General features: G+C 38.0%; 2 protein-coding genes across 2 annotated transcripts in view; one reads left to right on the forward strand and one right to left on the reverse strand.

The window, feature by feature from the left end:
• Positions 1-22008, reverse strand: part of LOC126372820 (brain protein I3-like) — a 503203-nt gene that overhangs the window by 350559 nt on the left and 130636 nt on the right. The window lies entirely within an intron of this gene.
• LOC126372768 (GTP-binding protein Rhes) overlaps positions 1-22008 on the forward strand; it is a 75905-nt gene that overhangs the window by 37388 nt on the left and 16509 nt on the right. The window contains exon 3 of the mRNA XM_050018646.1: positions 5458-5651. Coding sequence (XP_049874603.1) covers positions 5458-5651 — 194 coding nt within the window. The remainder of the gene's footprint in view (positions 1-5457; positions 5652-22008) is intronic.

Here is a 22008-nt window from a genome sequence, read left to right on the forward strand (position 1 = left end):
CCTCTGTCAGGTTCCAGGTTACAGTCCCTGTGACCTACCCCTTCTGTCCTGCATTGCCGTACCGATGGCTCTCATCTTCGCCTCTGCAACCGTTGAGGTCTTCACCCGTATCCCTGGGAAGGAACGTATATAATAGAGTGTTAATGTATTCTGAAGTTAATCATTATCATCGTCAATCAGTCCGCATCAACCCACTGCTATAATTATTATTATATTTATAACTCGAATATATTTGTAATGTTTCATTCTGTCGTATAGTAGGTACAAATATTAGGTTACTTACACAGATAAATAATTGAAAAAAAATCATTGTTACTGATTAAAGGAAAATATCGTGACGAAACCCACATTCGGGTTGTCTACAAATTGACGTTATCATATACGCGCGTCTGTGTGTGTGACGTCTGACGCCATACGATTGAAGACTAAACTATGTTCGAAGGGGTGAGGTAAACCTAGCTCAGCCGCTGGCGGGGAGCGGAGAGTTGCCGTTCTATACGTAGGTAGTAGTATTATTCCTTATTCTATGAACGTGCCTCGCGCCGGCGCCTTGCATGTGTTACGTCACAATGTTATCTCCTTTTACTTTAATCTGATTTACGAATAAATTGGAAATAAAAATCAGACGTATAGGCAGGCTTACTGGGACACGTACCTGTGACCTTTCGTCCGATATCAAGTTAGATTTCTTCCAATCGGCCGACACACGTACGCATAGGTAACTTTACGTAGCAAACTTTATGTAATGGAGTAGGTAGAATAAATTGGATTATTTTTCAGGAAAGGTGATGAAACTTAATATAGTTTCGTTGTTTCCATTGAATAAATAAAGACTAAGTATATTTTTTATAGTCACCGACATAGCTCGGAGAATTGCAAAGCTGAAGTGGCAGTGGGCAGGACACATAGCGAGGAGAACCGATGGCCGCTGGGGGGGAAAGGTACTAGAATGGCGACCACGTGTGGGACGACGCTCAGTGGGTAGGCCCGCTACAAGGTGGACCGACGATCTGGTGAAGGTCGCGAGAAGCCGCTGGATGCGGGCAGAGCAGGGCCGATCGTCGTGGAGATCCTTGGGGGAGGCCTATGCCCAGCAGTGGGCGTCGTACGGCTGATGATGATGATGATATTTTTTATAACATAGCATCATACTTGTTTCCTTGGAGTAGGCAAAGGCGTATAGTATAGAACCCACTGCTCGCCAGCTGTGTTTAAGTCCTATGTAATAGGGGGCGAGCCTATTGCCATTAACCGGCCACAGATCCTGGAAACCACGTGATACACACCATCACCATTCTTGACCAGTCCATACACTCAATTACAATTTGCCTTAATGTTAAACGGCACCTAATTTCCCAACCACCACCCCGGTGGCAAGCCTAAAGGGGGCAGATGGGAATAAAGGATTTATTTGGTTGTACTCTCTTGTGTAAGTTGTTTTTATTACGTGTTTTATTTTATATTTGTTACTGTATGGTGTCTCTAATTATAGAGAAACATTTATTAAATGTTTCTTTATTTCTTTGTTACCAATTATCTATGATCAAAACATGAATTTTAACTTGTAAAGTCGAATTCAGTGGTTTGGAACCCGAAACTTTTTTTTGACGTGACTTATTGTAGATTTGCCGCAGACGGCATTAACTACTTGGCCGAACAAATGGGGAGCGCTGAAGGCTCTCACCCGGTACAACATTTATGACAACAGGCCTGAGGGTGCCCAGTTGGGCGCGAACCTCGGCTCAGGGTGTCGTCTGAGAGGAAAAATATTTACAAGGAATTAATCGACGCTAGTGGGTCGATAATGATAAGCGCTGATTGAGGGAAATCGTCGACCACGCTGGCGGGGTCGGTATCGGGGTCCTAGCCCGAACCGGGATTCGTATCCATAACGCTACTATGACATGTAAGTCACGTTTTCTTCGAAAACAGGGTTTCAAGAATTTCGGAGATTTGTATCTTCTTTTGAATTTTTAAATTAACATAAAATCTTATAAAATAAAATAAAAATAAGGCCCTCGTAATTATTTCAGAGAAGTGAGGATGAAGCATTATAGCTGAAAGCTTTTAGTCTAATACAGACATAGACCTTTACAGAAACACTATTAGAGTTTCATAAACAACATTGTAGGCTTTCATAGGTATTAGAGTGAAAACTAAAAGGTTGTTTGAAATTCTGTTCTAGATAGGGGAGAATATAATCTTATGGTTTATTAGATATAATATATTGTGTATATTTTTGTTTAATCGCATTGTTATTTTGTAAAAATAAAATATTTAACTCCTCTGCTGGACTGGGAGTAAAAAAAAAACATAGAATGCGTTCAGCTGCATATCTTCCCGTGCATGTCGTAAAAGGCGACAAAGGGACAGCGTCCTGTCGAACATGATGGATCGTCTGTAAGAGCGATAGGCTGATCCCCTATCATCACACGGTTTATCATTATCCACCTTAGGACTATGTATCAAAAGTGGCTGCAAATAGTTTCTTGATTATTTGTAGTTCAGCCTACCCCTTCGGGGAATACGGGCGTGAGTTTATGTATGTATGTATGTAGGTAAAATATTTAAAAATGATCTTAATAAACAATAATAAGAATAGTTATCCATCAGTATAATTATTGTTACCTAAACTTAAGTGATAAACTACCATTTCCGACATATTTCCTAGTATTATTGTTACAACTTTGTTACAGCTGTCAAGTAGCCATTTGGGAATATAGTCGTGAACTTATTATGAGGTTGAACAAACAGGACACAAAATAAACAACAAATTATTCAAAATAAATTGTTTGGGGACCAGAGGACCGTTACGCCATGTATGCGTGTGCCTTGTTTAAACTTACGCAAATCGCTTCTGAATAACGAATGGGTTCCTTACATTACGGAAGTCAAAACACTTGCAATAAGGATGTACCTAGAGTGTATTCAATTCAAATTCAAATTAAAAAATATATCTTTATTCAGTAAGTAACATAGTTACACTTTGAATCGTCAGTTTTTACATAACGAACGTCTAAAACTACTGCAGCTTCTCACAACCTGTATAGCCGGGGAAAAGAAGCTGCGAGAAAAACTTCGGCACAGGGCCCTAGACGTTCTTTAAAAAAAAATATACATAAAATATTGTTCTACAATTGAGTAATTTAGCTGCCTAATATCACTTCTCAGACAGTTAATCATAAAAAAAACCATTAAGTATAATTAATATTTAGCTTTGGAACGATACCTTGGTAACTATTATGTATCGTAGGTATAGATGTACGGCCGGTTTAAAACCATTTAAACCAATCCGTTTAAAACGAAAAATGCCGTTCAAAACCGGTTTAAAACGGCTGCTGTTGATGACTATGTTTTTCTTAATTATAACTACATTTTCTTGATTTTACCGAGAGAAAGAATTTTTAAATGTGTAATTGACAATAATTATACTTAGCGTGTTTATTAGTTCTAGTTGGTCCGTCGTGGGTATTTTCTATTGATATTCTATAAACTAATTAAAACGAAACATGACGTCGGGTGACCAAAATTGCCCATAATGAAGTTTAAAACACGGTTATTTTATTGTTGTAGGCGAGTTTTCAACAGTTTAAAAATATTTATTTGGGGTTTAAAACGGCAACACTTTGTTTAAAACGTCCGATTTAAAACGTTTTAAAGAAAATGTTGCCGTTCTAAACCCCAAATAAATATTTTTACACTGTTGAAAACTCGCCTGTTTTACATCTATAGTCGTACGTCATACTGAAGCATATATTACTATGCCTACGCTGAAGTCTGGCTAAAAAGACTTAAACTGAATGAAACTCTTGATTGAAAGTCTAGACCACAGACGAAGGGTTGCTTGTCTATCGGTTTTTTATAAGATACATTTCGGTGAGTCTGCGCAGAAACTTCACGAGTTAATTCCACCCACTCCATTCCATCTACGGACAATTAGACGTCGGCAGACATTTCATCGAGGAGCTCGCTGGCGCAGTGGTAAACGCGCTCGGTCTGCGATTATTGAAGTTAAGCAACTTCCGCAAAGGCCGGTCATAGGATGGGTGACCACAAAAAAAAAAGTTTTCATCTCGAGCTCCTCCGTGCTTCGGAAAGCACGTTAAGCCGTTGGTCCCGGCTGCATTAGCAGTCGTTAATAACCATCAATCCGCACTGGGCCCGCGTGATGGTTTAAGGCCCGTTCTCCCTATCCATCCATAGGGAAGGCCCGTGCCCCAGCAGTGGGGACGTTAATGGGCTGATGATGATGATGATGAGACATTTCATCCTTATGTTGTGGATATACCACTCATCCGCACTAAACGTTTTACCTCTTCCTTTTTGATTCGAAGAGTAAAGGACTGGAACTGTCTCCCGTCGTTATAATCTGGGAGTCTTCAAGGCTAGAGTGAATAGGCACTTGCTAGGTAAGCGTGATCCACCCTAGACCACATCGTCACTTACCGTCAGGTGCGATTCTGGTCAAACGCGAACCTATTATATTTAAGAAAAAAAAGGATTCCATGGTTAAGTGTTCCCGGGTAAGAATCTCTGTGGGGACTGATCACTAAAAATACTTTGTGATTACCTAGTTTGGTTGGGTTACATTTTACATTTTGGGACACATTTTAGATTGGATCATCTAATAGGCTAATTGGTCGATGATCCGTACTTCGAACGGCACGTTACTTCGGTTCCGGATTTTATTTAAGTACTTAAGTAAGTGCGTAGTCGTTACACGTGGCATGGCAGTCTTATTTAAAGTAATAACTTTAGGTAATGTAAAAAGTATTTAATTTGTTTGCATAAAGTTAACTTGCTTACACGTGTGGATATTAATCGAGGAGTAATAAAAGTCGACTTTGATTGGAATGAATCCATTTATTTCGGTCGGATTATTTCCTGAACGTTTTGTACGAAAGTTAAGTTGTTATTTCGAAATACGAAATTATTGGGCGATAAAGACTTTTGTATTTTTATATTTTTTATTCATGAAGATGTTTGTCACAATTACTTTCAATAATTGTAAATGCGGAATGTTTTCATATTTCTTATCTTAGAGTTAGCGGAAAATGTATGTTGTACTTAAAACGTTATGTTTAGTTTAAAGAAGTATCTAAAAAGGTCTTAAACCTTACTTTGTACTCTAAGTTTTGATTAAAGATTAGGAAGCCAACCGGGCCCCTATACAATATAGGGGGTTATTTACTCCGTAACGAATAAGTACTGAGGGGGATGATTCAGATCATGATTCTGAGTTAATATCAAGTGGAATTTTCTTCAACGAAAAATTCCACTTCCGCTGAGCACGTGATAATCATTTATGATCCAAACTTGAAATTGAAAACAAACCATTGGTAAACACATAGTGTGTTCATAAAAAAATAAAATGAAGAGATTATTTATTTTCGGAGAGAGATTTTAAAAGAGAATCCTTTAGATTTTTTTTTAAATTTAAACTAACCTTTTTTGCAGATCAGCGCGAGTGGGCAAGACATCCCTTGTCGCCCGTTTCCTCGGCACCAAATTCGAGGACAGCTACACTCCGACCATCGAGGACTTCCACCGCAAGCTGTACCGCATCCGAGGAGAGGTGTACCAACTGGACCTGCTCGACACCTCGGGCAACCATCCCTTCCCCGCCATGAGGAGACTCTCCTTCCTTACTGGTGAGTCTCTGAGCAGACGTAAAAGACTTGTCAAGTCAATGTGGTCCACCGTCTTGCTTCTCAAACGGAAAGTGCCGGTACCGGACCTGCATCAGTGAGTTATTCTCATAATTGCAGTTTTCGCGCCCAACTGGGCACCCTCAGGCCTCTTGTCTTAAATTTTATACCGGGTGAGAGCCCTCAGCGCTCCCCATTTGTCCGGCCAAGTAGTTAATTCTATTGTACTAATTCTATTTCTCTTTTGTTTTGTATTTTGTTTTTTCCTGTTTGTGCAATAAAGTATTTGTTATGTTATGTTATGTTAATGCCATCTGCGGTAAATCTACAATAAGTCACGTTAAAAAAGTCTCACTAGTTCCACGGTCGAATAAATGGGAAAAATAAATTACTTGTTTGATGTTTAACTTCACACACTTTCACAAATCATAAACAGTAGGTAGGTAACAAAGTAAGCAATGTTATCCTCTCCACACCGTCGTCCTTTGTCCCGCTGTCGGGTGAAAAATTGGCACAATCACCCATCGTGACGGGTCCAACTTCAATTTTGCGTTTGTCCATCAAATATGAAAAAGGTTTTACAGTTCCACGTATTTCATGTTAGACATGATACTGGATGTAAAAACTTTAGTTTTTTCCTTTTTTTAGTAAATAATTAATAAAAAAATATTTCCACAAAAAGTTACTTGAGAAATTTAAATTTAAATAACGTTACATGATCGCGGTCTCCGTGATCCAGTGATTGAGCATCGGGCTCATGATCCAGACGTCCCGGTTTCGAATCCCGGTGGGGACATCACTTTAGCCCGAGTTTGGCTAGAGCATTCATCTTCTTGTCGTTTTGATGGCATTCAGATTTTTTTCAGCCCAGTATTTTACCACCCGGACAGCATTTTCGGCGGCATTCATCAGCTCCTCTCGCGTACAGGTATCAGGGCACGTGGGGCAAGATGTCAGGTGAGCCATAGTCTGTGGCGTAACACCACACACGCAGCTCAAGTCCGATCCGTTGAGAAAACCCCACGTGGACAGGTTATCTTTACTTCGGTCAACCTGTGTTCGGAGTCTATTTAAAGATTTCCAGGTCGCCTTGTCAGCTTCATGTCAAAGGCCTATGGCAGCCCAATACCCTGACACCAGAGTTGATGAGATCGGTCATTGCTCTTACGGCTCACACGAGAGAAGAAGAACTTTAATAGTAAAACTTAGACATGAAAGTACTTATTATTTATCAACAAGTTCCGAAGTGGTAATCTAAGTATTGCAGTTTCGAGGTTTGTTGAAGACATTCACATTACAATGTCTCTCTTTCTTTGGCATTTATTATTCCTATCTGACGGTGGTGGTGTAGTCTGGTGGTGAAGAGCCATAGCCCAGTTGGTAGAACACTTGACTCGAACTTACACTTGCACAGGCCTAAACCAATGATTGTCGAATTTGTTTTCGAATTCATGTTTGGATCATAAATGACTATCACGTGCTCAGATAAAGGAAAACATCTTGAGGAAACCCACAGAGAAATACATTTTCGGAGGTATGTGACCTTACCTGTATTGGGCTGGTTTTCCCTTCGGGTTGGAAGGTCAGACAGGCAATCGCTTCTGTAAAAAACCGGACCTGTCAAATCTTCAGGTTAGGTAAGCGGACCCTGTGAAAAACGGGATAATGCTAGGGAGATGATGATGTGATGGTGGCGTCTGTCTTCTTTGTATTTCTCTTCCATTTCGCTCTATCAGACTCTTCCATTTCGCTCTATCAATGTCTGTGCTATATTGCTGCGTGTCTGGCTAAAACTTACTTTTGTTGAAAAACAAAAGCTACTTTCAATCTGAAAGCCACTAAAAACTATTTTATTTTTATTTTTCCTTAAAGCTGTTTTCGCAGACGCTCAGAAAAAGCAAAGCAGCTTATGTCCATAATGACTACGTTTAAACCCGCCCACACGTTCATACATACTTTGTATTCTTGCAGGCCTATCTTACGTAACTATAAAAAAGTTGCCAAGTTACAATTTGCTTAAATATTGAGAGTTCCGTACATAATACAAGATATTATGAGAAAGAGAAATCTAAGCTTACTTAACCTCCTAAGACCGAGATTTCCAGACAAAATAGTTAAACGGGTTTTGGATTTCAAAAGCACATTCGGTTTTTGTAAAACTTTTTTTTAATACTTAATATATATCGCGTTTGATCACAATCTCACGTGACGGAAACTGACGATGGGCCCAAGATACACACTTACCTTGTAAATGCCTATTCAATTCACTTTAGTTTGTGGAATGAATATTTTTATATGATCCATACGAGACGACATCGTCACTTACCATCAGGTGAGATTATGGTCAAACGCGAACGTGCCTCACTCAAAATATTTCTGATTTTGAATAATATAAAGGAATACATCACAAAAATAAAAGAATCATTCAAATCAAACATAGGTAATTGAACAATAAGTACTTATAAATAATTAAGTTCGAATGAATGAGTAATTAATTGCGTATAGTCAGGCTAATTAGTGAAACTATTTCACTGATCTTTGAATACGGATCCCTGCGAAAGCTAAAAATTGCGTCCGAAATTGCCTGAATATAAAAGGCGGCTCAAAGTCCGAGCTACAAAAGGCGGGATTCTGAATAAGAGATTCCCATTCAGCACAAATACCGGGACACCGGTTGACGAACCATTTTTACGGTGCCTATTGCTCAAAATGACAGGCGTTAGGTATAAGTTCTTATTAATTTTATACTTACACCGACGTGTGATATGCCAAATAGACATACCGTCATGAGCAATATAATGTACCCACTTTAGGACTGACATTTAGTGAGACTTACAGTTCAATTTGTCAGAAAAGTTAATGTGACATGGTACCATATTAATGCTGACCGTACATACAATCAAAGAGCAAAAGTGCAGTCACTGAGCCCTGCGAATTATTTGTAAACAGTGGTGAAATAAAGTGAAATTATGAACCATTAGTTGTCATAATTATAACATTTATATTTCTGTACCGTCGGTGAAAAGTAATACAACTCGAGTTGTATCACTTTTGAGTTATTAGCACACACTTCATGTTCGAAAAATTCTCTTTCTTTCTGTCTAATTCTCGTAAATGTAGCTATTATAAATACGGAGATAATTTTTGTGTAAAGTGATATAAGTACTGTTTGTGAAGGATTCATGCTGTTATAACACGTGTAACATAATTCATCTTAACTTGCATCAAAGTGAAATGAAGATTTTCATTAAATATTTTGGTGTAAGTAAATGCAACTCTAGATATATTAAAATACACGCCATGCTTGAATTCTCACGGTCCGTGTTTAATGATATAATTTTAGTTGTAACATCAAACACCAAATTTATTTTTTCGTGAAAAGTAATATAAATTAATATATATCAAATTATTTCAGAAAATACGATCTTGGATATCAATAACATGTCGTGTATAATGATACATACAAGTTCGATTCTATGCGCCACCAGTGTGTATCTTAGGGTAACCTCCGCATAAACCTGTCTATGGGAAGCCATTTTGTCTAGAGCCACAGCAAACCATATCTGATCCGCATTGCGAATGGGTATAGGTTACGTTAGTACTTCAGACCAAACCGTGTTTTTTCTCTTTCTGTTATAACCGCCTTGTAGTACTTAATAATAGTACCTCAATAAGTTGTGAGTCCTGATCATGGCGTCGATATCACCATGGCAGGGTTAGTCAAGAGGTATTTGAGATTTGTCATAACTGTCATTAGTCTCCTTCCCTTAGCTCGAAGCATAGCTGTTTTATATAGTTTTCTTGATTACATGCAGGTTAAGCGGTGGCAGATTGAACGCTGCTTTCATTGCTAAGGAGGTTGTAGACGTGAAATAATAGCTCCAAATATTATCAAGCGCCAATTAATATGCAAGCCATTCAATACACGCTGGTTAGATCTTTGATGCAAGCGCCGGTAGTGGTATTTTTGAACCTACACAGCTGTAGATGATCGTACATACTTTTGGGTTTAAGGTCCCACTGGGATCCAGCTTGGCATCGGCAGCATCGGGATCTGCCACATCTTCTCAAGAGAAGATTACCAGTTTCTCAAACGCGTTGAATGGTGTAAATAATTGGTCGAGCTTTCTCGTCTTTATAAAGGGAACAACTACTCTGAACTCTGTGCACCACCGTTAAATTGTTTTTTCTGTATTTTGATTATATAAGAGAGAATTACGCACAGGACCGTGAAAAAGGGAAAGAGGAAGGGGAGGCCTTTGCCCAGCAGTGGGATCTTGTAGGATAAATTAGATTAGAATAAATAATTGGCAACACCACGGGCACAACCCCTTAATTAAACCAGGTCACAAAGTTTGTAGAAATCCCAGGAGGTATTTGAGCTTCTGAAAGGAGCTGGTTGGCTTACATAGTCAACAAAAGCACGCATAATGGACCACTTGCGTTTATGCGGAAAACTGAGCCCATTAAAGTAACATTAGATATGGGACATTTGTCCATACATGTTGTGCCGACCCCAACTAGAGTGGGATAAAGGCAGGAGGATGATGATGATATAGTGGGAAGTTGCCCACTTCACAATAGTGGTCCATACGCGAGGATACGCGGAACGTGTGCTTACGTCTAAAGTTTTGTAGAAACGAACTCATTTAGCTTAACCATAACAGACCATGGTAAAGGTGATAAGACCTACCCTGAGGATAGCCCTGTGTAACCTATAGCTTTGAAGGTGAATCAATGATCTTCATTTTCTCTACCTATTCTTATCGTCAACATTGATTCGACTCCGTTTATGGTTCTGTCAATGTTGCGGGCTACCATTAGACCGGCAATTTTGATAATTCGAAGTATTGAATTATCAAAACCTCTGTGGAAATGCGCCCTTCGATCGCCGGGCAAGCTTTGCTCATTTTCTTCGTGATACATGTATACTTTAGGGGATTTTGATTGTGGAATGAGTTGTAATCTTTTAAATAGTTTCAGCAGGAATGAAGTAACACTAACCAGTTTGTGTGATTTTGGTTTAAAAGCACGTAGGTACATCACTTTTATCTCCAGGCCGTGCTGCCAGGCTAGCCCGAAACATTCCTAATGACCAGTCTTAATATGATTCCTCTTACCTTTATTTGTTAGGGGTGGAAATATTATCATAATTGAATTTGTAAGATGAACCAACAATGGTTTTGATTAGGGGCGTAGTGTGGTGGACAAAATGTGTTTGTAGCGGGCAGCAGTGGTGGTTTTGACCGGTTATTTATGAGTTTTGAGAGTAAAATCATAACAAAATATTTTATTATCGCCACCTTACACTATATATACGTGTACCATCTTTATATGTATTTATTACTAGAAATTCGTAAAAACATGTATCATTTTACACAATAAAACCGAAAAAATAAATCAAGTTATACCACTTGACACAAATTCGTTGTAGTTTATCGTTTGTGTCAATTGATATAAGTTACGTTTCTTTACTTTTTAAAGAAAATAAATAGAATTTTGCCTTTCTACAACTTCATAAAATAAACTTTCTTCCAAGACATTTTGTTTTATGTACAATAAGACTGTAAAATTATTAATTGAAAATATGATATATCAACGATGACTTTTGTATAGTTATGTGTGTAAAAAGGTATATGTAGACTTGTATCAATTTACACAGTATAAAAGTTGGTGTCAACTGATACATGTAATTTATTTTGATCCTCTACCATTTCTGTTTAGGTTCTAAATATAACTAAATATTAGAAAAGAAACCTTCCATCATCACCTATCGACACATCTAACTTCTGTTCCATTATTCCTTATAAGTCACGAGCTAGAATATTTTTAACTTTAAACTCGATTTTCTCAAAACTTCAATTTTGGACTTGTATTACTTTTCACCGACGGTACAGATTTTTGTTGGTGTTTTTAGTCTATTACAAAATCGACATGTAACTAGGAGGTCTCAAGTGCAACCAGTTAATTTATTACTTTGCAAGAAACTGATTGGACTTTTGCACCCTATTGTACATACAGTCACGTCCATAATCAGTAATATTCCCAAGGTGGGAAAATTCCCTGTTAAAAGAGCTATTTATTACCTAACTTTTAGGCAGATAAGACCAGAGTACAAGAAAGAACAATTTGAAAAAAATAAATAAAAAAGCAGCCAGTGTCTTTAACTATCAAAAAAGAGTTTCTACAACGGGAACATTCCCACTTTGAGAATATTCCCGGAAACAGCACATCAATGCTCGTAATTATATACGTGTAGTATAGTCACTGCGATGTGGGGTTAGTCATTAGTGATGAAAGAAACTTAGTCTTTCAAGGCCTATTAAAAAGACTAGACTATTTTTTAACGCCTTACGACTAAATTAGTCTTGTAACCCTTTAGTCTTTAGTCATAAGACTACAAATAACGACTAATTTCAGTCGTAGTCTTTAACCTTATAACGTAAAAGGCTTAAAAGACTAAAACGACTAAAATGACTGAAAGTGCCTTATAGCCTTTAGTAGCGCGAGCGCTAGTCCTTCGTGCATGATGCATGTCGTATTATAATACAAAAATCATTAAAAATTTCTGAATATAACTTATGTTTTTTTTTTCTATCTATGTGGTTAGTAGGACACAAAAGATGATGCATGAGTCATGTGTAATACTCAAGTGCTAGTCCTTTTAAAAACAACTTCAGTCATTTTAGTCTTTAAGTTTTTATAAAACAACTATAGTCGTTTAAGTCGTTTAGTCTTTATAATACAACGACTAAGTCTTATTAATAAAAACTCGAACCATTAGTCTTCATTTTAGAGTCGAGTCCTTTAAGATGAAGGCTAGTCTTTTTAATAGGCCTTAAAAGACTTAGTTTCTTTCATTACTATTTGTTATACATAAAGTCGTCAATAATTGAAGCACATAATAACGGGTTCTTACCGCGTTTAAATGGGGACCCGTTATTATGTGCTTCAATTATGATAATAACCGCGCAAACTTAAAACAATGTAAGTCGTCAATAAGATCAACGACACTTCTGTCCCCGCGGCACTGCAACCGCGCCGCTCGCTATGCGATTTATATGCCCTCGATATAATTCGACTCGAGATATTAGTCCCAAGATGGGTATGATGTATCGCTGTACCAGTCCATGCACAAAATTACAATTTGCCTTAATTTGTACTGTCTATTTATTTGTACTCTCTTGTGTAAGTTGGTTTTATTACGTGTGTTCGTTGTAAGTTATGTGTTGTTTCGTGTTTTGTTTTATATTTGTTACTGTATGGTGTCCCTATAATAAACGTTTCTTTATATCTTTGTTACCAATTATCTATGGTCAAAACATGAATTTTAACTCATAAAGTGGAATTCAGTGGTTTGGAGCCCGACGCAGGATTCGTACCCGTAACGCTACTATGACAATACATGTAAGTCACGCTTTCTTCAAAAACAGGGTTATCAAGAATTTCGGAGACTTTTATCTTCTTTTGAATTTTTTAATTAACATCTGTTACTGTGGTGTCCCTTTATAATAAACGTTTCTTTTTTTCATAATGACATGTGACTATCGGCCAAATTAATAGTTCATTCTGAAAAGTACATTTGCAGTCACGTGAAGGTGAAAATTTGTCAATGACGTCACACAGATTAAGTATATCCATCCAAACAAGATCAATAAAAATCTTTCGTTTTGACGTTTCGCAAAAAGTATCTCAATTGACTAAGTTGTAAAATAGCCTAGTATTAAAATATTCTAATAATCAAATCCCACCCAATACATAAAAAATAAAGAAAAGAAAAGCGAATGAGTACCTATTATAAATCCAATAACCGCATACATTATCAAATTTTCCACGAAATAAACGTTACCTACACTAACGAGTGTCATTTCCCAAACATAAAAATAGGGTTCTAAACTTCGTTATAAAGCAAACATGTTTATGTTTAATGGCATAAAACACATAAAGACATAAAGTACACGCGGTAAGTGAATTGCATCTAAAATGGCTTCCGGAACGAAGTTATGCCGATGTCTATTACACGAGTATGTCCTCTCTAGCCATATATTATAGTATAATATTAAAACATACTATGGAACGAAGCACATGCAAGACACAAAACACTGTTTAAATATTTGATAATATACATATGTCTTTATTATGAAACGTTTTTACATCAAATATATTTTTATAAGGAAAAAGGAGAGGATAATTAGAATAAAATCGAATTATTTTTTTGGTATCAATATTATTAAAACTTTCATTTGGGTAGGTACCTAGTTCATGGCACACCTTGCGTAATTTGTGAAAAGATCGCACACATTCGTGAAAGTTTTCACAACGACGGCTGTTTGGATCCTCTGAATATAAATATGGCTAAAAATATAAGTATCGGTTCGGTTCCTTCGGTTTCCTCATGATAAGCATGTACACATAAGCGTTTTATTACTTACACGACACGCCGCAGTAATTTATTGAAGTGTAAATTACACTTCAATAAATAATTGTACTTCTATAAATTGAAGTGTAAATTACACTTCAATAAATAATTATTCGATAATATATGAAAAATAATTATCAACAAAATAAATTAAAATAATGCCTTTAACACACCTCACGACTAAATCTTTAGTTCTTCCTACATTTCAACTTTTAGTGGCTTCATTATAACCATTTAATTAGATGTTTTGACTTAGATTTTAGTTTCAGGTATATTCCAAACTAACAGTGCTAACGGAAACTGAATTAAACTTTGTGTTGTGTTAATTAGAAGTTTGCCCTGAGTTGTGTTGTAATTTGCAGACGTACATGCTAGTTGGAACTAAGTCTTGGAATCAATTGTAGTGGTGCTGATTCCGGTACATACCAAATAAATTTATTTTAAGTTACACCTATCATTTTCTTATCCGCCGAAAAGGAAAGGGAAGGGAGGAGAAAAACCTTTCCAAAATTTTATATTGTATTATACACTTCAAATGGTTTAATATATGAGCGAGTTGCCTATTTTATTCGCCCGGGTTATTGTTTCATTTAAAATTAACTGTTATCAATCATTCGTCCCTTTCCTTTCCAATGGATAATAAAATGACGGGTATAACTTAAAATAAAATTAGGAGGTGTCTGCAGGAATCGGGTGCAGTACCTAGCTAAATACTAGCTGGTAAGGTTGGTAGACACGCCGCCTTACTAATAAAAAATATACAAGCGATGAACGTCTGTTTAAGTATTTGACAGCCAAGCTAAATTCATTCGAATTGTACTGTTTCATGATGCTCAAAATGTATTACCCATCATCTCCCTAGCGTATACCCCGTCTTCACGGGGTTCGCTTATTAATCTGAAGTTCAGCGACATGTCTAGCTTCTACAGTAGCTACTCTCACCTAACTTTCCAATCCGAAGACACAGCTAGCCAACTTATAGATTAGGTTTACGTTACATGTCATTTAGGTACTCGGGCATACCTGTTTCCCTCACGATGTTCTTTTTCTTCTATCGTGTGCGTTGTGAGTTCAAACATGGACCTCATGAACCCTGGTACCAGGGTTACTTGAGCCACCAAAGGCCCCTTGGCTCATGTAACGACTACATACTAGCCGGGACCGACTAAAGTACTTTTCGAAGCAAGGATCATCACACTTTCGGACTATCGAGTGATCAGTCCGCAATATCCTAATTAAACTAGGAATTAAAAAGTGGTTTTCGTGATATGTCTCCACCGGGAATCGAACTCGGGACCTCTAGATGTTACATCATGTTATTATGGAGGTAAATGGATTGTTAATGCTACGTACCGCAAACGTAAAATATATTTGAGGACATTGTTACCATTATCATCATCTCGAGTGGATTGTGAGGTTGGTAAACAAAATTGATAAAAAATCCTCTGGAATCCTCTTTTAGTTGGGTAGTTTCCTAGGTCAAAGATAAATTATGAAATTCTGATTACTAAATAAAGACACATCTTAAGGTGACAAAAAACGTTTTCTTTTTTCTATTTAACTTATCTAAATATTTTAATAATTAAAAATGTAATAATAAGTTCAGAATTATGTCACGTTTTTCTATGACGTCACAGATTGCTTTTTCATTCAAATTCCATAGAAATTTCGTGTTTTGACGTTTAGTAAAAAGCAACTGATTTGACTAGTTGGAAATTAGCCTATTATTAGGTATACAATTCACATTCAAACATGAACACAAAATATATTGACACATGTCAAGGAAAAGGTGCCGGTCCACTGGGTTTTATCATAAATCGTGATAATATTTCATATTTCTACCAGAGTTAGGTGATGGATGTATGGGATCGGAGATAATTGGTACGCATGTCATGTTTGAAGGGAAACTTTCATGGTAGGTATTAGATTATACCTAAAATAGGTAAGTAAGCAATGTAGACTTTTTGATGTGAACCTGTTTAAAGAAGTCCTAAAGTTGCTTCGTCACATATAGGATTTTAGGAACTATTTTGCAATTGGTAAGCTATTCGCGATCTATCATGTCATCGTCTCCCTAGCATTATCCCGTTTTTCACAGAGTCTGCTAACCTTATCTGAAGATTTGACAGGTCCAGTTTTTTACAGAAGCGACTGCCTGTCTGACCTTCCAACCCGCGAGGGGAAAACCAGCCCAATATAGGTTGGGTCACATACCTCCGAAAATGCATTTCTCGGGAATGTGGATTTCCTCGCTATGTTTTCCTTCACCGCTGAGCACGTGATAATCATTTATGATCCAAACATTACTTGTGAAATACCGAATTGTCGAATTTCTTTTCGAATTTTGTTTTGTTTTTTGACCTCAAAGTGAGAGGCAAGCGTTCTACCTATATAAAAAAAAAATTTAGGTTTCAACTTCAAAGTTAAAGCTTCAGAACCCTCGGTAATCTTCTTCTCTCGTGTAGGTTATGAGAATAATCGATCTCAATAATCCTTATTCTGTGATATGTCCCTATGGGGATTCGAACCAGGGACCTTCGGTTCGTAAGCCTGACGCTCTAACCATTAAACCACAAAGGCTTTTTAATTAACTGGCTATTTACTACTTATTAACTGGTAATTCACAAACTGGAAAACAAACTCAACAATTTAATATAAGCAAGGTACAACTGTTGCTTCCCACTAAACTATTTAGAGAATTGTCATATTGACTGAGGAGTTGCGTGCCGAGCATCACTTACTTAATTGTCGGTGGATAATAAAACATTTAGTTTACGTGCGCGTTTATGGCTCCAGCCATCAAGGGTTAACTAGGAATTGTTCAATTTGTATCCACTTGGTAATTACTTATAGAATTAAGTACGTAATATAGGATCCTGATGACCTGAATACTTTAGCCATAAAGGCGGGCAATCAGCTTGCACAGTAGACACTTCAAATTCAAATTCAAAAATATCTTTATTCAGTAGGTAACATAGTTACACTTTGAATCGTCAATTTTACATAACGAACGTCTCATCCGCCTAAAACTACTGCAGCTTCTCACAACCTGTATAGCCGGGGAAAAGAAGCTGCAAGAAAAACCTCGGCACAGGGCCCTAGACGTTCTTTAAAAAAATAAAAATATACATAAAACATTATACCCCGCCGGCGTGTTCTCGAGGTCGATTCTTAACACGTTGACTGTCCAGTGATATATACGGGTCATGACGGACTAGCTCCATACGCCCGTGACCCATATATGGGTCATTAAGAAACGACCAGGTATGCACTAAGGGCGGGTGCCCCACTTGTATCCCGTGGAACTTAGCAAGGTTGAAGTTATATGCGGGACTTACAAGGAAGGCAAAACATGTTGTATGGGGACCGTCAACGTGTTAATAGCATTTATCTCTGTCGGCTCGCTTAGATAATTGGATACTTGATAGTGGTAACAATAAAATATTAAATATATTGTATATGGTAGTTTATCATTTAACGATAATTATTCAATAGCTGTTTTTCATTTTTAGATATTTTATGTTTACAAAATAAGAATGCGATTTTTTATCTGTGTATTACAAGACCCGAAACACGGGCGGCCATGATTAAGCTTCGTGTGACGTCACATTTCACGAAATAAAAAAAAAAAACTATCTGTCAGGTTTCAAGTTATACTGTTTGACAGTTTCTTTGTTTTTTGTAATGTGACGTCACTGGGGCTTTTCGGCGGGAAACGGGAACGGGACAGTTGCTTTCTTCATTGAGTAATCTAAATAATTAATACGAAGTGGTGTTTTGTGGTTAATGATCGCATTAAGTTAGTCGGAAGACATTCGCGAGTGTTATTATATTGGAGTATTCAATAAACAAAGTGTATCTGCCTATTTTCGCTTCGTGCCGGGAAGCCGCTTCATAACTCAAAAGTTTATGCGGACTTTTGAGTTAATTCGTTTGGGGTTCGGAGTAGGAGTCTACTCCGAGGGTGGGGGCTTAGGTTTCATCTTCATCACCTTTCATCATTTCATTAATCATCAAGAAAAAAAATACGTCAGACATGGCTGTATGGGCATAGTTCCCTTTGCCTTACCCTACGGGGAAAATCAAAACTAAAAAAAAAAGTGACGTCACTGGGCAAAACGTCACGTGACCGACCGATTTAAATTACTTGTAGAAAAATGTGAAGAATTTTCTATTGTATGTAGCTTAACCGAGAAAATAAATATTTTAAGAGGTGTAGATTAAGCAATTGTAGTTTTTAAAATACTTATCCGAAAACTGTCAAGTAGGCAATTCTCAAATTCAAGGTTCACATCCACTTGAATATTAGTATTGTCCTAATTTTTTCGCCATTCGCCTAGCGAAGTAGCCAAATCTGCAATAAATAACGCCATCATCATCATCATCACCAGCCCATTAACGTCCCCACTGCTGGGGCACGGGCCTTCCCTATGGATGGATAGGGAGATCGGGCCTTAAACCACCACGCGGGCCCAGTACGGATTGGTGGTTATTAACGACTGCTAATGCAGCCGGGTCCAATGGCTTAACGTGCCTTCCGAAGCACGGAGGAGCTCGAGATGATTTTTTTTTATTTTTGGTCACCCATCCTATGACCGGCCTTTGCGAAAGTTGCTTAACTTTAACAATCGCAGACCGAGCGTGTTTACCGCTGCGCCACCGAACTCCTAAATAACGCCATACAAAACTAAAATCGAACTCAGAACCTATGGTGGATTTGGTGGTAAATCGCAGAAGCATGTTTTACTTCCGAATAAATAAGTAGGTAATACGAAAAGAATTCAATCATTGAGCATCTTTGGTAACGATTGGTCGTCCGAAATACATTTTCCCGATTTCCTCTACTTAATTAACTCTGTGTTTAATTAAGTGAGTTATTGGCCAAAGGGCAAATGATCATATTGATCATCGTAGTATTTTTGTAGATACAGAAGACTTAAGGTACATAAAAGTTTGTTATTGCTAAATAAACTATCCAAATCGATCGAAGTAGGTCGATACGAAATTCTGCCGCCCGTGGTTGTCGCCACTGCTGAAACCTGGTGGGTGGCTAGCCCATACCGCACACGAGAGGGCAAAGGAAATTGACCAAAAATGCTTCCACCATTAACGGCCTATATAACTGAATTGCTCATTATACAGGGTGTTAGTGACATCGTAACGAATACGGAGGGGGATGATTCATTCTGAGTTGGAATTTTCCATCGCAATAGTATAGAATTGAAAATAATTAAAAAGAACTAAAATAAAAACACGAATTTTGCGACGGAAAATTCCACTTGATATCAACTCAGAATCATGGCCTGAATCATCCCTCAAAGATTTCGTTACGATGTCACTAACAGCCTGTATACTCAGTAATTAATACTCAGACCCCATTCAAATATATTGCTGTCAAAATAAAATGTTATGGTTAAATGAAAAAACTTGATTTATGACATTTAAAAGAAAACGTGATTTTTCATATACTTAATTAGCCATAACTTTTTACTGACAGCATATTTTTGACCGCGGTTCGGTATTTATTACTCAGTACTTAGTGGTTTATTACGGTAAATATGTTTCGTTAGTGGTGGATATTTGTACCAAGTTCCGGCACCGATAGGGCTTAAAGTTCAATAATTATACAGGCCCACAAATTCGGAACGGCTTGTGGTCCAGTCAGTATAATTGATTAACATTTAATGAGCCTATAATTACTGTTTCGTAATATAATGATCCATGTTAATAATTACGTTATAATTAGGTCACATTCATTTGTTATTGTTCTAGGTTTCTGTTGCTATTCATTATAATTACCAAAAAGGTGTGCTCACGTGCCTTCACTGTGCGCGGGAGTTCACTGTAATGATAGGCTACATAAGCCATCTTCGGGCGCATCAGCGTCGTGCCAATTAGGAGTCGAAGTGGTCGCCATGGCCGAAATCGGTCGGAGAGATCATCATCATCAGGTTTCTGTTATTAGTATTTAGTGGTGTTGATTCCAGTACACACCATCTAATTTTATTTTAAGTTATATCTCTCATTTTGTTATCCGCCGAAAAGGAAAGGGACGGGTAATCGACAGGCATAAAATTTATGGAACACACGTCAATTTTAGGCGGAATTTTAAAATACCCACCCAAAAATTTATATTGCCCAATAACCCGACATAATTAAGTTAACAGCACACGTCATACGGATTGCATATTAGCGAGATACTTATTTTATTCGCTTGGGTTATTCTTTCATTTTAAAATTAACAGTTGTTGATCATCCGTCCCTTTCCTTTTCGGTGGATAAGAAAATGACGGGAGTGACATCGCAACGACTACTGAGGTGGATGATTCAGACCACGATTCTGAGTTAATATCAAGTGGAATTTTCCGTCGCAAAGTTCATGATTCTTTTTGAAATCCCACTTGATATTAATTCAGACGCATTCAAAATGCCTGGAAGAGTTTCTGATCCATGAAGGAGCTAATGAAAGGTGACCTCCCGATATGTCTCAAGCGGAAACTCATTGACATGTGCATATTGCCTATCCTCACCTATGGTGCGCAAACATGGTCCCTGACCAAACATCAAAAGTCCAGACTCAAGGTTTGCCAGCGAGCTATGGAGCGCAGTATATTAGGTGTTAAACTGATCGATCGCGTTAGAAACACGACACTGCGCTCCAAAACTCAAGTGGCAGATGTCGGAGAAAAATCCGCTAAACTGAAGTGGGAATGGGCGGGACATGTCTGCCGTATGCATCCGGAAAAGTGGGCCAAAATTACAACTGATTGGGCCCCACAGGGTCGTCGACGTCGAGGTAGACCACGACGACGGTGGAGGGACGAGCTGGACGCCTTCCGGCACACCTGGCGGAACGATGCCCGGGACAGGGAGGGTTGGAAAGAGAAGGGGGAGGCCTTTGCCCAGCAGTGGGACATTGATTAGGCTACAGAAAAAAAAAAAAAATTCAGAATAATGAGCTGAATCATTCCCAGCAGTATTCGTTACGATGTCACTAACACCCCGCACAAGTATGTACAGGTGCTAGTGACACCGTAACAGATACTGAGTGGAATGATTCAGACCATGATTCTGAGTTCATATCAAATTGAGTATCCTGTCGGAAAGTTCATGAAAATATTAGTGTTTTTTTTTAATTATTGTCAGTTCTATACTTTTACGACGGAAAATTCCACTTATAAACTCAGAATGAATCATCCCTCAGTTTTCATTACGATGTCACTAACATCCTGTATAGTATGACAATATTCTTGGTCCGGAAGGCCTCTGGTACCGCACTTCCGGGTCTGTGTGTGCAAACATAACATAATATAAGCTCACGACTATATCCCAATGGAGTACCCACACTTCACCGTGCTTTCTGTTAGACCAACGTGATAGGTGGTGAGCCGTATTGCCGTCTGTAATGGTCGAGCCAATTGTGTTAGTGAAAACTGCACGTAAGATAAATGAGCTCATTGGTGCAAGTCGCTCCCCGATTGTTAGTGACTATATAAATAATATACGCCTCCTAATGAAGTCCTCCTAGTCTATGTCTAGGCCTCGTTTACACGGAGGCAGCACATAACGACGGGCGATCCCTAGGTAGGGTAGGACAGTGCAGGCTGATCACCCGATCTTTGCTCCAATTGGTCCCGGCTACTACTTACACACACACACGCACACACACACAGTGAGTATTACCACAGGACCACAGTGACTATATAATGTGTATCAAGCTTATGTTGCGCCCACACCGTCAGAGGTCGTTGACCTATCATTCTCCTCCTTCTGTTCATCTGCTTACCGCCTACGTCAGCTTAAAGTACGAGAATTGTGAAATACACACTTTTCTCTTTGAGTAGGTTTCAGATTGTCTGACAAGTTTGATAAAGTATGTAGGTACCAACAAGACTTTATTATTTGTTTTGATACTCATTTATACTTTGCTTAATTACCCGA

The sequence above is a fragment of the Pectinophora gossypiella genome, chromosome 14 (assembly GCF_024362695.1).
Source record: "Pectinophora gossypiella chromosome 14, ilPecGoss1.1, whole genome shotgun sequence".
NCBI classification, from domain to species: Eukaryota; Metazoa; Arthropoda; class Insecta; order Lepidoptera; family Gelechiidae; genus Pectinophora; species Pectinophora gossypiella.